Raw genomic sequence first — 13,940 nt, 5'->3', positions numbered from 1 at the left:
GGAGATGCCCACTGCTATCATCAGTAAGCAGATCCCAGACCAATCAGGAGGGGAAAAAGTACAAGTACATCACCAGTAGGGGCGATCGGTTCCCGGTCCGGTCCGGTTCCCGGGCGGTTCCATTGGATTGAACACATGCCAAAAAAAAAAATTGTACCATTCTTGGACGGTCCCGATCTAGAAAATATAGAGACGGGACATTAAGAAATTTCGAGTTCATTTCCTAAAACGGGCCTTTCAAGGTAAAGTTGAGAACTTTTTGCAAAATTGTTTCCAAAATGCATATGGGATTCAAGCAAAAACGATCTCCCTTTAGGTCAAAAACGGCCCAGGAACCGACCGAGGCAAGATCGAGATGGGGATTTTGTTTGGGGACTAAAAAGGCAAGATCGAGAAAACTCCATGTGCATGGAGTTTTCTTGATCAAAATATAAAAAAAAAAATCGATCGGTCCGGTCCGGCCGGTCCGGTCCTGGCGGACCCTAGAACCGGGAACTGAACCGCTCCCTCTAGAACCGGGAACCGGATCGGTCCGGGCGGTCCCGGTTTGGGCGGTTCGATTTGCTCACCCCTAATCACCAGTGTCAAAATTTATGTATAGTACTTACTTTGGTGTCAATTTTTTCTTTTATTACTTAAAGTGTCTTTTTTTAAACGATTATTTGAGTACCAACTCCAATAAATTTTGCCCGAAATCTTACGTGTCTTTTTTTTTATATTAATAACTTAATCCTCCGTCGCTCGCTAGAGGATCCCAACAATGAGTAAAATAAATTGAAATTTTAAAAATAAAAAATAAACAAATATATATATATATATATAAAAGAAAAGCGTAGGGTTGTACCGCTCGCGATTCTTGCCCCACCATTGATGGCCGGCAACCCCCGCCAACAACAAGCGAGACCTCGCCGTGAGGTACTTCTTGACGGAGGTTGCCGGCCACTAATCGGGGCTCATCAACCCCCGCTGACCATTGCCGGCGATGGTGGGGAGGTGACAGTGAGGCCTGTGCAAGCCCTCGCTGCTGTGCAAAGCACCCTTTTTTTTTTTTTTTTTTAGTTGTTTAGCTTAATTTTAAATTATATTTAATTGTTTAAAAAAAATCCATGTGGACTGACTTCTTAAAGAAATTGCCATGTATTATTAAAAAATTAATAGTAAATATCACATAATCAATTTGGCCAAAATCTCTTATTGTTGGTACTTAAATGATCGTTTTTCCTTGATTTGGCACTTAAGTGAACCGGCAAAAATTTTTTGCACCAATGTGAGCGCCGTACACAAATTTTGAGACTTCTCGGTCCTTACGCCAAAAAAAAATAATTAGGGTCCATTTGCTTATAGCTAAACTATTTCCGAAAATTTATTTTTTGACATTCTAGTATTTAGCTGATGGAAAACCAATCGATTTATGGAAAACGTTTTCTAAGGAGTGAAAAAAAAAACACCCCTTAGATTGAGAGAAAATAACTTCTTTTTCTGAAAATCAGTTTCTTTAAATCACAAAATAAATAAAAACTAACCATTTTCTTGAATATGATCTCCATGAAAAATATTTTCCTTTTGTCGTGAAGTTTTCGATAAACAAATGCACCCTTAGACGTAAAATTCGAATTAAAAAAAAAATGGCGGTCTAGCCGACTGATTAGGCAACAATATCTTATTAGTTTTGAAGCTCATAAACTTAGATGGATTTACAAATTTGTAGAGATGTTAGTCAAAGTATCGCTTCCAATCTATATCTTGCTATGCAGGCATTCCGCCAATACATGCAAACTGGATTTTGTCATGGCTACGACGAGTCGAGTCGATGTAATGCCGGACTCGAGCTTGAATTGACTCAGCTCGCATGCTTGATGATCAAGCTTGAGGGATCATTGAAGTTTTTGCTTGAGCATGACTCCAATTGAAAAGAAAGAAACGAAAAGAAAAGACGAAAGCATGGGATTGCATGTTGTTTGCAATGAAAGATAGAACGTCTATGAGAAGGCAATCCATTCCCGGGGCAACAGTCCATCTTTTCTCTGCCTCGCACTTTCTCCCCATCAATGGCGAGGATTCCGGGCATGAAGATAAAGCGTTGAAAGTGAGGTTTCATTTGCTCCGCAAAACACGTGTAACTTGGAAAATATTTTCTTAAAGATGATTGTATATATCGCTCGAAATAATTAGTCATTACAAAATATTTTCATTACTGATTTATGTCTAAATATTTGGGTAGACGATGAAAATGTTTTTCAAAAATACGATCAGTTTTTGAAAAATATTTTCTAAATTATTCATTTTTCGCGAAACAAATAGAGCTCGAACTAAACATTCAAGGACGGAAGACAAAAAAAAATTGCTTTGGATTTCCTGTTTTAGTATCATATTTCATGGTATGTCCTTAACAAATAGAAAATGCAATTTCTCAAGATATTTGGCCTTTTTCCACGAAAAGAGAAAATTATTGTTAGAATGCTGTACAAAAATTTGAAATTGAGGTGGCTATATAGTCTCATATTTGTCATGATTGGTGATCGGTTCCGGCTCGGTTCGATCCCACCTAGGAATCGGATCGGTGGATTATTAGTAGGGGTGAGCAACACGGGTTTTAATTTTAATATCTTCATTAAGATTAAGTTTAAGAAATAAAAAATTAACTGGTGGATTATTAGATTTACATTTGAGAAATAAAATAAATAAAAAAGTCAGTTTGGTTCCCTCATGGAATCGGGAGCATAGCGAAAATCATTGGTTTCAATTTTATGGAATTGGAAACCTGACCAGCAACCTTGGGAACCTAATAGAATCGGTCGATTCGGTTCGGTCCAAGAGGTTTTCGATTAGGTCGGTCCGTCTTGCTCATATATAATTATAGATGTGTAGTCAAGATGATAAATTATTTATTTTGTGTATAATAAGTAATTAAGTTGCTGCCCAATTGGGAGTGGGCGATGGCACAAAAATGGGTGTTTAATCAAATAGTAAAAAAAAAAAAAATTTCTTTTCACCAAAGAGATGATCCTCGATTTTTTGTAACGGTTTTGTAGAGATTTCGAACAAGAATAGTTGGGCATGTTTGAAGAGGATATTGTCCAAAAAGTCCTAAACCTATTGAATTTTTGTTAATTCGGTTCTAAAGCTTTTAAATTTTGTTAATTTAGTCCTAAATATTTTCACGTTTTGCCACTTGAATTTATCTAGTTAATTTTGGTTAGAAATCACTAACGTGGCACGGTCGAAGCCAAGTGGACAAATTTTTTCAATTTTTTTTATTTTTTTATTTTGTTAAGTTTTCCTTCTTTATTTTTTATTCCTTTTCTTTTGTCTTTTTCCTTTTTTTCCTACCGTTGGGCCTCATCAAGCGAGAATTATTTCTAATGTCACGCAAAAATTATTTTTTGGGCCTAGGCCCAAGCCGGTCCGGCCCAAAAAATGTCTCGAGGCTCGGGCCATGCTCAATCCTAGTCGGTGCTCCCATAGCGGGCCGACACCGAGCTCGCCCCGGTCCGCTATCCACGAACCTTGGACCGAGGCGTGCGATCGTCTCTCGATTTCGTTGTTTTGCTCAGTTTCGAGGTCAACTTCACTTCCAACTAACGAATCCCGCAAAACAGCAGGAGGAACAAAAAGGCCGACAGGGATGACGGGGCGCTGAATTTGCACGACAGGAGGAAAGCCCGCGTTTCGAGTTGACCAGACCAAGTACTTTTGTCGTCACTCGTCAAGGAGGGGGAGCCTTAGGTTAGAGACAGAAAGCTGACGTGCCTGTGTCTCCTTAGTGAGTGAGGGAGAGGGAGAGAGAAAGATCACTCTCTAAAGAAGCGTAACCCGTTCAAAAGGTGGAACGGTAGATGCTTGGAGGAGATTTGGTTGGTGAACAAGGCATGGGGAGCTGCGGAGGAGAGCTGGAGCTGATGAAACCTTCGAGCTCCGAATCGGAGGCCGATCGACCCGACACCCAAGACGACCCGCCGCCGGGTTCCTCCGTCCATGAACCCTCGCCCAAGCTCCTCCTGTAGAACCCTTCTCTCTCTCTCTCTCTCTCTCTCTCTCTCTCTCTCTCTCCTCCGTGGATATCGATGCCTTTGTATTTTCGATTGTTAGTTGAACTTGTAGAGTTCTTGGGTTTCACGAGTTAAGCCCGGGAGAGTCAATTTTAGACACAGCGTTATGCAATACCTGCGAGCTCCATTTGTAATACGGCCCTCTTGTGTTTCGCGTAACCCCTTTTGTTAACTATTTGAACTCCGCAAGAATCGGACGTGAATTGTCTGAACGGAAAGTGGCATGTCCGACTTGCCCTGTTCGGAGTTCGTCTTTTGCCTTGCCTCTCCTTTGAAGATGGGTCGCATGCTAATCATCACAGTGTTGGGGCTGGGGTTCGAATACCCGCGAGTTGGACCGGATCGCTACTCGTGAATTAAGAGGATGCACATGAAAATCTTTGGAGTAGAGCTAAGGATGTAGGAGAGCTGTGAATGCATTCGAGCAAGTGGGTTGTTGATATCCGAGCTGCGGGAAGACTATGGTGCGGCATCATTTGATGAGCCGGTCTTTTGTAGTCTTGGTCGGAATCTTGTACATGGCTGGGTGATCCATATATAGATGCTCTGCTGTTGTTTGTATCCATAATTTTATGATGTGATGCTCTACTACTATTTGTTTAGATTCGCCATAACCCATAAATGGCTATGTGACCTGCTTTTATTTCTCAGGCAGGATTTTCTCGACATTTCTTCTGCCTTGAATGAAGCTGCGGGCGCAATTGTTGACGTAATTAGTTTCTGAATGTTCTCAGCTTCAATAAAGTTTGACATTCGCAAGTACTAAACTAAGAGGCTAGACGTTTAGTCTTCTTGATCGTCCTTAGTGTGAAAGTGAACCCGCTGATGATACATAGCCCTGAATTTTGCAGGACTCGTTTACTAGATGTTTCAAGTCAAATGCACCCGAACCTTGGAACTGGAACATCTACTTGTTTCCTCTGTGGTGCTTCGGAGTGTTAGTTCGGTATCTTATATTATTCCCAACAAGGTTAGTGAAGCTGGACAGAAGTTTGGCCTTAACTGCCTCTTCTTTATGTGTCTAGGGGCAACAATAACCTTATGAACAATATGAGAAGTTTCGTGATCATTGAGTTTGCTAATTGCAAAATGGTTTTCGTATTTGGAGAGTACAAAATAAAGCTAGGAATGACAGTCTCTAAAAGTTCAAGTCCGTACCTTGTTGCATTGCTCTGCCTGTGAAAATCACTTCCTACTCACTTGTGGAGATTATCTTTTCCGAATGTCAAAGTGTCTAGGGCATTCCGAAACATTCTTTCTTCCAACCCCTGTCGTACGTGATGTTTTTCCTATTTACAGTTCTTTGCCGTGATGAGTTTCTCCCAATTTTACAGGGTTGTAATACTTGCCATGGGACATATAATTTTCTTTTCGTCCTTCTTCTCTGTGCACTTTTTGCTCCAAAGGCAACAAGCTTTGAGGAGAAAGATACAGGTGCGAGTTTTTTCTGATGATTTCTTCGTGTAAGTTTTATCTAGCTTTCGCTTTCATCTTTCAAAAGTATTTACATGATTTGAAGATGATCTACAGCGGAGGAATCTCTTGAAATTCCCACTAGCATGTCTATGAAAGTTAGCCTTCTTGCTTTCTTTTAGGTGATGCTACAGAGGTTCTTAAAGTTACCTTGCAGAAGTTTACATTTTTTCCATCCTGAACATCTTGTTCTTTCTGAAATCCATTGGCCAAATAATTTCTATGCCGGATGGAGAATTGAAAAAATTAGAAGGACGGCTCGAGTTTCAATCCACCAAGCAGAAACAGTTAACTACAATATGAGCCCATAGTCATTGTTAATTTCCTGAAGGAGAATGTTCTTCAATTAGTCTTTAATAACATATATATGGTTGTTCTGCCAAGGAATACGGTTAAACTCAAATATTACGTTAGCCATTGATCACGGGTTTCTTGTTACTCATTCCTGATGCTAGAACATGTTGCCAATGTTATGTTCAGAGGTTTCTAGCAGAGTTACTTTGCTGTTTCTACGTGGCATCATGGACTGGAGTTATCAAGTATCATGGGCCACTGCCAAGCCTGCGCCCTAATCAGGCAAATCTGACTTACCATCTCCATTCTTGTTATCTCCTCGATAACATATTTATCAATCCAAGCTAACTTTATATGTGTATTAATGCAGTTTGTTTTCTTATTGAACAGGTTTTTGTTGCGAATCACACTTCCATGATTGATTTCATCATCTTAGAACAGGTGACTCCATTTGCTGTTATTATGCAGAAGCATCCTGGATGGGTTGGTGAGTCAATTGCATTGCCTAATACATCTTCAGTTCTTGATTACTCCAGAAGTCGGTACAGTAGCAAATAAAGCTGAATCATGTGTACTAGAATCGATACTTAAGTGGAGTGAATTGAACTTGCTAGATGACCCATTGACATTTTGGTTATGATAAATATGCAACTCAAATTGTCTCTGTTCTTTATGCAGGTGTTTTGCAAAATTTTATCTTGGAGACAGTTGGGGGTATCCCTTTCAATCGAGGAGAGGCGAAGGATCGAGAAGTTGTGGGTGAAAAGTAGGTTAATTTGCAAAAGGCTGTTTTTTTTATTTTATTTTTTCCTTTTCAATTTGAATGATATGCATTCCGGAAACACAAATTCTTCTCTGTTTTTCAGGTTGAAGAATCATGTTCGGGGAAGTGACAACAACCCTCTCCTCATATTTCCTGAAGGAACATGTGTAAACAACCAGTACTCCGTCATGTTCAAGAAGGTATGTGTACTTATAGTATTATTGGGTATGGTCATAAGCTAAAATACATATCTCTATGCATCAATTTTCCCTTTAGAGAGAACTATTTCTTGTGGTGGGCCAAGGATTTAGTTCATTTGCTCCCTTGGTGACTGTCAAAATTTTCCGCATTACATGTCAAATGTCTCATTCTCCTTCTGTTGAATGATCTATGGACAAGAACCAACTTCAGCCTAACTTCTGGATAATCTGCAGGGTGCCTTTGAACTTGACTGTGCCGTTTGCCCAATAGCGATCAAGTACAATAAAATTTTTGTGGATGCTTTTTGGAACAGCAAGAAGTAAGCAAGGAGTTGACACTACTAATGTTTACACAGATATGATGGATACTTATATTGTTCCTTTTCCTTCAATTTGAGAATCCGAAATTATATCAATCTTCTTGTGGTTGATGAAACATCAATAACTCTACAATTAAATCCCTTTCTTTTGGTATCTTGACAATCATCAAGCTTTTGTTTTTGTATGTGTTTGACAATGGAAATGCAGGCAATCCTTCACAAAGCATCTGGTTCGGCTCATGACGTCTTGGGCCGTTGTATGTGACGTGTGGTACTTGGAACCCCAAATTCGGAGACCAGACGAGTCACCAATTGACTTCTCAGAGAGGTAACGGTTGCATTTCAAAATTCCTTTCAATTTACACTTTATTATGAGAAGAAACTTTTTCCCCGATGTCTCGAAACTGACTTTTGAACTCTATATCATCACGCTTGTCTGTTTCTTACATGCTCATTCATTTACAGGGTGAGGGCCATAATATGTGCAAGAGCAGGTCTTAAGAAGGTTCCTTGGGATGGATATTTGAAGCACTCCCGGCCCGGTCCCAAGCTTAGAGAGCGAAAGTAAGTCAATCTCATGACTCAAATTTTTCCTCGCATCTCATTTCTAACTGGGGAAAAAAGGAGCTCAGGCAATCCAGATGCTAGAAATAGTCCTTCCATCATTTGGAAAAATTTCAAAAATTGCCCCTGTAGTGGACTCATTGATTCAAATGATTCCCCCAGCTGATAGGTGGCCAAAACGTTTGGCCCGATGGAGAGCACATGTGAGTCACATTTCACACCTGATACAGATTCATTTGTCCCGAAATGCCTAAAATCGCCAAAGAAAATTGATTAATCACCTAAGGAAAACAGAAAAACAAAACATTCTTTTTACTTTAACCAAATCTCAAGAATCAATTTACTCACTCCTCCCAGCATACACCATCAAAGAAAACCCTCCATTGCTACTCTCAATTGACCTTGCAGTTGAGGAACAAGAGGTCCTATTACTCCCACCATTATTGCTGCTCTGTTTTGCCCATGGCAAGACACCTGAACATGAGGCACTGCCAAGAGAATGACACCAGCGCTTGTGTTTTCATCGTTTTTGACTAAAGAAGACATTCTCTTCCTCATCAGTTTCTTCTCTGGCCCAACCGTCTCTTACCAAGTAGCTCCAAAATCACCCACCAGAAAGACGAACCCTTCATACCCAGAATTCCCAATCTCATCCCCAGAAATGCTGCCAATCCAATTGAACACGTACCAAAATATGTCTACCCTAGTGTACCAACTGCAATTCGCTTGTGCACTCTTAACTTCCTTGCCAGTCTCTTCATGACCAACTTCGCCTCTCCCTCAACAATCACTCACAACAAGTTTTAGTTAGCACTCACGCACTTTGCTTGTCTATGCATTTCATTCTTTGCTTAAACAAGTTGCACTTTCATTGTCTCTTTTCTGGACGAACAAATTCAGATTATGGACTTTGGGGATTAGTGTTTTAATAGGGAACCGTGGGGCTTTTTGAGCAAATTACTGCACACGTGAGTGGCACGTGCAGTTTCAGAGATTTTGGTACCAAGATTCTCCTTTAGCAGGTGCAAATCTGGTCCCGTGACTAGCATATATGTTCGCCGTCCAGCCAACATGTTGGCTGCCGATGAGTGGGGGGGTCATTCGAATCAACATTGCGAACTTCAGGGGTATTTTGAAACAAACCTCATTTCAGGTGAAATCTGAGAAATCAGCGGGGGGGTCATTCGAATCAACATTGCGAACTTCAGGGGTATTTTGAAACGAACCTCATTTCAGGTGAAATCTGAGGAATCAAAGCCTATTTCGAGACAAACCTCATTTCTAATGTTCCCAGCAACATTGGCCTCTTGATAATGCCATATGATCAACGAGAAATCGTTCCTCAACGGTTGTGGAATGATTTTGCTTGATCTGCTGCTCCTGTTACTTCTCCACCTTCTTCTTGTCTCCTCTTCCAAGGAATTAACTTTAATACAACATGAACCTCTTTCATGCTTTGTAGCCTTCACTGGTTTTTTGTCTCGTGTATGATCCTTTGTTTTGCTTTTTACTTTTATCATGGCAGGCAACAAAGTTATGCCGAGTCCATCTTGCGACGGCTGGAGAAGTGAACAAAAAGATCTGTTGCTTTTAATTTTTGTGCTCATGTTGCTAAAGCAAGTCATACTGGAGTTTTGTAGCTTGAAAAGAAGTCATAATGTGACAAATTATATCTTGAGGGTTTTTTTTGCTTGTTTGGACTCTTGAGAATTAAAGAAAAAGAAAAGGAAAAAAAGAAAAGAGAAACATTTTCATTTTCCCACTGAAATTTAGAATGTTTTTTGAATGTTAGAATTATGATTCAACCCATATGTCAATGTTAGCCATTTTCGAAGGTTTCAAGTATTTCGCATGAAAAAATAAAAAGGTCAGACCGTGTGCGCTGTAAGATACAATAATAATTAAAAAAAATCAATAGTAAAAGTTACTCCAAGTAGAAAGTCACGAGTCACGTTCTAGGAAGCACCGAAAACTTTTCGATACTCCAACACTCTTCAATATGCGATCAACACGTGGTCAGCGCTTTAGACATGCTAGTCCAGCATCTCGACGCGTTATTTTGACATGCAGGGGGTTAATTTTAAGTATCGTCAATAACAGGGGGTCAAAATGTAAATTTATCAAAAATATATATATGCTTAAGTCATAAATCCAGCCATCTAAAAATTAATATATTCAGTCAGTAAAAAATAAATAAATAATCGTGACTGATATTTTGATATGTATATACAAAAATATACATTTAATATACGTGTCGCATCATGTCGGAATTCTCTTCATTTTTTTAGAAATAACATATCGGCGTGTTGTGTCATGTGTCGGTGTCGGTATTACTTAGGTCACGGTCTTCTTTAGAATGTTGTTTCTTATCTAATCAGGAGTTGAATCAAAATCTAGAGAACCTACTGTAGTTTGGCCAATTATAGTCAGAGTCGTGTTCGAGGCGTTGGGGTTGCAAGAATACGGGGGGTTGAGAGCCGGGGCCGAGGGCCCCGAGCATTTGGCCAAGGCTTCGTGCGCGGCGAAGCAATCATGCTCGGGCCACCTAGCTAGCGGTGTCTATAAACATGGTCTCGGCGCAGCCTGGCCCGTTGCGAGTGGCTGGGCGACCGAGGGTCACGGCCGACCCTAAAACAACTCGTGCCAGAGGGTTTGAGATGTTCGGCCTCATCGACTTGAAACTTTAATCACCAGTTGCTATTAATAAGCGTATAAAGTAAGACCAACTTAATGAATCAATCAATAATGCAAGAAATGACGATATCCATGAAATGGAATACCGAGTCAAATTTTTTTAAATATATTAACTAAGACCACGGTGATGGTGAAGAATGACAAATTCGAATTTTTTGATCAAGAAATGACGATATCCATGATTAAGAACTTGCGTAAGCAGTTGTCCCGAGTAGGGAATTTTCTGCGGATCCTCCATTTGTCGGCTTTTTTTTTTTTTTTTTAGCAGTTTGTCGGTCTTACCATTGAATCACGAATTCGCTACAATTAATATGTATCGGACTTGGTAAGGACTATTTTGGGACATTTCTTGACTGACCAAACAAGTTAAATTTTGTAAAACTTTTAATTCAGAACGGTAGTATTTTCCATCCTATTCTTAATAATATAAAGTTGTATTTCTTCATCTTTTCATGTTAATATTTTGACAATTGGCTTTAGTATGACTGAATAAGTTGCTATAACTCTCTTAAAACCACCTAAATGAGGATGATGATTGGAAAATCGACATTTTATCGGTTAATAACAAGAGTGCCCATCATCTTATTGGTCTGTGCTCGCAATCACATTGTGAGTTGCACTCCAAAACGACGTTGCAGCTTTCGTCGATGGTTCACCGAAACGTCATTTTATCGACATATTTTCGTTTTGTATTTTTTTTTTGTAATTTTTTTTTGTATTTTCTTCTTTTTTATTTGGTGGTGGTGGTGGTATGGCTTTTCTTGGTGTTTCCACAGAGCACGGTACGGTGGTGCTGAAGATCGGCTTGCACTGTGCCGGTTGCATCGAGAAGACAAAAGAAGATCGTGGCCAAGGTCAAAGGTTAGAACCTAGAAAGCTCAATCCCTAATAAATTTCGTGATGTGGGATTAGTTCAATCGGGAGACCCCGCTCACGAAATTCAGGGGGGGGAGAGAAGGAGAAGGCAACGGCGAAGAAGAAGAAAAAGGAAGTAGGGTGGTCAACGCGGATGTAAGAAAATAACATACGGATATCCCTTCTTTATTTCATAATTATTTAACGTATGGCACTGGGGCAGCTACGAAACCATCAAATTTACTTGGGCTATTATATGCCAATGGGGGCGTTGTAATTAAAAATCACAAGAGTTATGTAAATTTCAATACATTTCACAAACGTGAATCCAACCGGAGTTTAACTCAATGGGAAGTTTCAGAAAGCACAATCTTAAAGAAATTGATACAAGGAGGTTTGGAAGAAACTACACAAACGTAGACCAAACCGTCCTCTAGTAGGTTACTGTCGCATTTGCCATATGTGCAAGAGCAAGGCTCAAGAAGGTTCTTTTGATGGATATTTGAAGCGCTCTCGGTCCGGTTCCCCGCTTAATAACTCACTGACTCTGTAGTTTGAGAATGATTTGGAGATTTAACGTTTTAGAACAAGAATCTTAGAACAAGATTTAAGACACGATAACAGGTTCTAAAGTCAAAAGATAATAGTAATGAGTCATGGTCCGACCTAATCAACAAATCTACTTGGTCAAATGGACACTAACCATTGTTTTTCCAAAGTAAGACAAATGCAAAGGTACACGCTTGGCTACTGTTAGGAAAAGGAAGGATAATGCTTGGTAGGATTTGGACATATTTTTTGGCTCTGTCGCTTTCCCAAAATAGCTGTAAGTGATGCACAATCACCTGGTGATCTTTAGCAAAGAGAATCAAATTTGGTGAGGCTCTGACTTCATTCATCAGCAACACGTTTGTTGCTCGAATAAATTCGTCAAGAAACTCGGCTTTTCATCCGCTAACTGGTGCCCTTTCCTAGATTTGAATTCTCGATTTTCAATCTTGAGCAAGTGCAATCAAGTCCTTTCATCGTTAATCAACTTAAGTATGCTTTCGTGGGATTTTGGGAACTAAACAAATGAGGATTCAGTGCACATTTTAGTTCTCTAAGTTCTGCTGTTGGTAGAATTTGTTCCTCTGACTTTTTAATTACATAATCGACCCTCTATCTTCCTCGATTATGCAATCAAGTCGTTTTTCTCATGTATTGTGTTACTAACACCATTAAATTGATGACATGACATAATTGACATGTGAAGTATTAACACGTGATGATGACGTGGCCCGACGTCAACAAATCATAAAAAGCAAAAATAGAATTAGAGAGAGATGTAAGGGTTAAATGTTGTTCCTAGACCACTCTACATCCATGGAGTTCGCGCTCGGAGTGATCAATTCCCGGATGGGCCGATTCTTGCCCTGGAACCGAGAACCGAGCCAAAAGCACAAATCTAGAGTGTAGAAGCCGGCTAGCAGTGAGGCGTGATGATGATGAGAGGTAGGGGAAGCCAACTAAGCATTTCACAGATTGGAACTTGTAACACTGTTCTCTCTCCTTTGTCCTATCCCTAATTTTTTTATTCATCTCATAAAAATCTCTTTAACTTTGGATCCAATCTCAATTCTGCCTCAAAACCTTTTTTTTATCATAAAAAACAACCACCAACTTGGGGATCTGATCTCGGTGGGATTTTTAATCGAAGAACGATGGACACTATCAAGACGGAGAATCTAGACTTTTAGTTGCATGTGAGTGGAGATCAAAGAGAAAATGCGAACTTGGAAAAGGAGAAAATCCACGAAGAACCTTGATTAGAATTCAATTTGGGGGGGGGGGTTTGGCTTTTCTAGGATAATCGCCCATTTTTTCACGCATTTGGAAATTTCGGACATAATTTCCCCTGGCCTAGCCATCAGAACTAGCGGCCGGCGAGGATTTGACCGGCCGACGAATTACGGTCCTTATTTGCAATTTTTCCATAAAATGATGTTTCCGTTTGTTGCCGCCGTTGGCATGTATTTCTAGCCTGGCCACCGTGGTGGTGTTATTTATAGTCAATGCCGTTAAAGTCCAATACTTAACATGAGTTGGAATAATATCATGTTGGTCCCTCATTTTTTGTCCAAAATTCAAAACGGTCCCTCTACATTTTTTTTTTTTTTCATAAAGTGCCAGCGGGGGTTTCTATGCCATTCTTGTCAAGGATTTTGCTGACATGACGTTACTACCGTTAAAATAAGCTGGCTTAAAAAAAAATATATATATATATATATATTTTCCTTTTTTCAATTTATTTTTATTTTTCCAAATGTTTGACTCTTACCTTTCAAAAATATTCAGTGGTTTGTTATCGCCACGTCAGCAGCTTACGTAGCCTCTATCTTAATATCCACTTAAAAATTGACACTTGTCTTGCAACTGATTAGGCAAATCGATGTGGAATATATGGAATTTCTTTGGCTGCCTTCGTCTTCTTCCTTTGCCCGTAGCTACTTGCTTGGCCTTGGATGATTTGCCATGGCGGGGACACTTGCCGGCTCTCCAGATCCAGCGTCGTTGCGACCTTGCTCCGTCGTAGCTGCAGTTGCCACCGATTTTTTCACGTTGAATCTGTATCTTTTAATGCTGTCTCTCTCTCTCTCTTAAGTCGGCCTCTAACGGCGGTCATGGCTACCATGGCTAGGGTTGACGGCCGATCTGTTGCTTGCGGCCATGGAGGAGCAATGGCGGA

The 13,940-nt window shown here is 40.0% G+C and overlaps 1 protein-coding gene across 3 annotated transcripts; it reads left to right on the top strand.

Annotated features, from left to right (window-relative positions):
- Positions 1-3,730: 3,730 nt before the first annotated feature.
- Positions 3,731-9,373, top strand: LOC115732887 (glycerol-3-phosphate acyltransferase 9-like). 3 transcript variants are annotated; one of them, XM_048279172.1, is made up of 12 exons: positions 3,731-4,000; positions 4,701-4,758; positions 4,901-5,019; positions 5,384-5,483; positions 6,003-6,098; positions 6,207-6,303; positions 6,495-6,582; positions 6,683-6,779; positions 7,014-7,099; positions 7,308-7,427; positions 7,565-7,663; positions 9,189-9,373. In XM_048279172.1, the coding sequence occupies exons 1-12, from the start codon at positions 3,837-3,839 to the stop codon at positions 9,232-9,234; spliced, it is 1,170 nt and encodes a 389-aa protein (XP_048135129.1). In that variant the 5' UTR covers positions 3,731-3,836; the 3' UTR covers positions 9,235-9,373. The 3 variants fall into 3 exon arrangements, with proteins under 3 accessions (XP_048135129.1, XP_048135130.1, XP_048135131.1); XM_048279173.1 differs by lacking the exon at positions 3,731-4,000 and adding an exon at positions 4,024-4,295; XM_048279174.1 differs by lacking the exon at positions 3,731-4,000 and adding an exon at positions 4,551-4,626.
- The last annotated feature ends 4,567 nt before the right edge of the window (positions 9,374-13,940 follow it).

Source organism: Rhodamnia argentea, chromosome 5, assembly GCF_020921035.1.
Source record: "Rhodamnia argentea isolate NSW1041297 chromosome 5, ASM2092103v1, whole genome shotgun sequence".
NCBI classification, from domain to species: domain Eukaryota; kingdom Viridiplantae; phylum Streptophyta; class Magnoliopsida; order Myrtales; family Myrtaceae; genus Rhodamnia; species Rhodamnia argentea.
This window is presented reverse-complemented; position numbering and strand designations above follow the sequence as displayed.

Excerpts from the sequence above, each read along its gene's own strand:
- LOC115732887 (XM_048279172.1), top strand. The coding sequence starts at position 3,837 with ATGCTTGGAGGAGATTTGGTTGGTGAACAAGGCATGGGGAGCTGCGGA. Across the intron at positions 4,759-4,900 it reads CTGCGGGCGCAATTGTTGAC|GACTCGTTTACTAGATGTTT; the intron begins GTAATTAGTTTC and ends TGAATTTTGCAG. Across the intron at positions 7,428-7,564 it reads CCAATTGACTTCTCAGAGAG|GGTGAGGGCCATAATATGTG; the intron begins GTAACGGTTGCA and ends ATTCATTTACAG.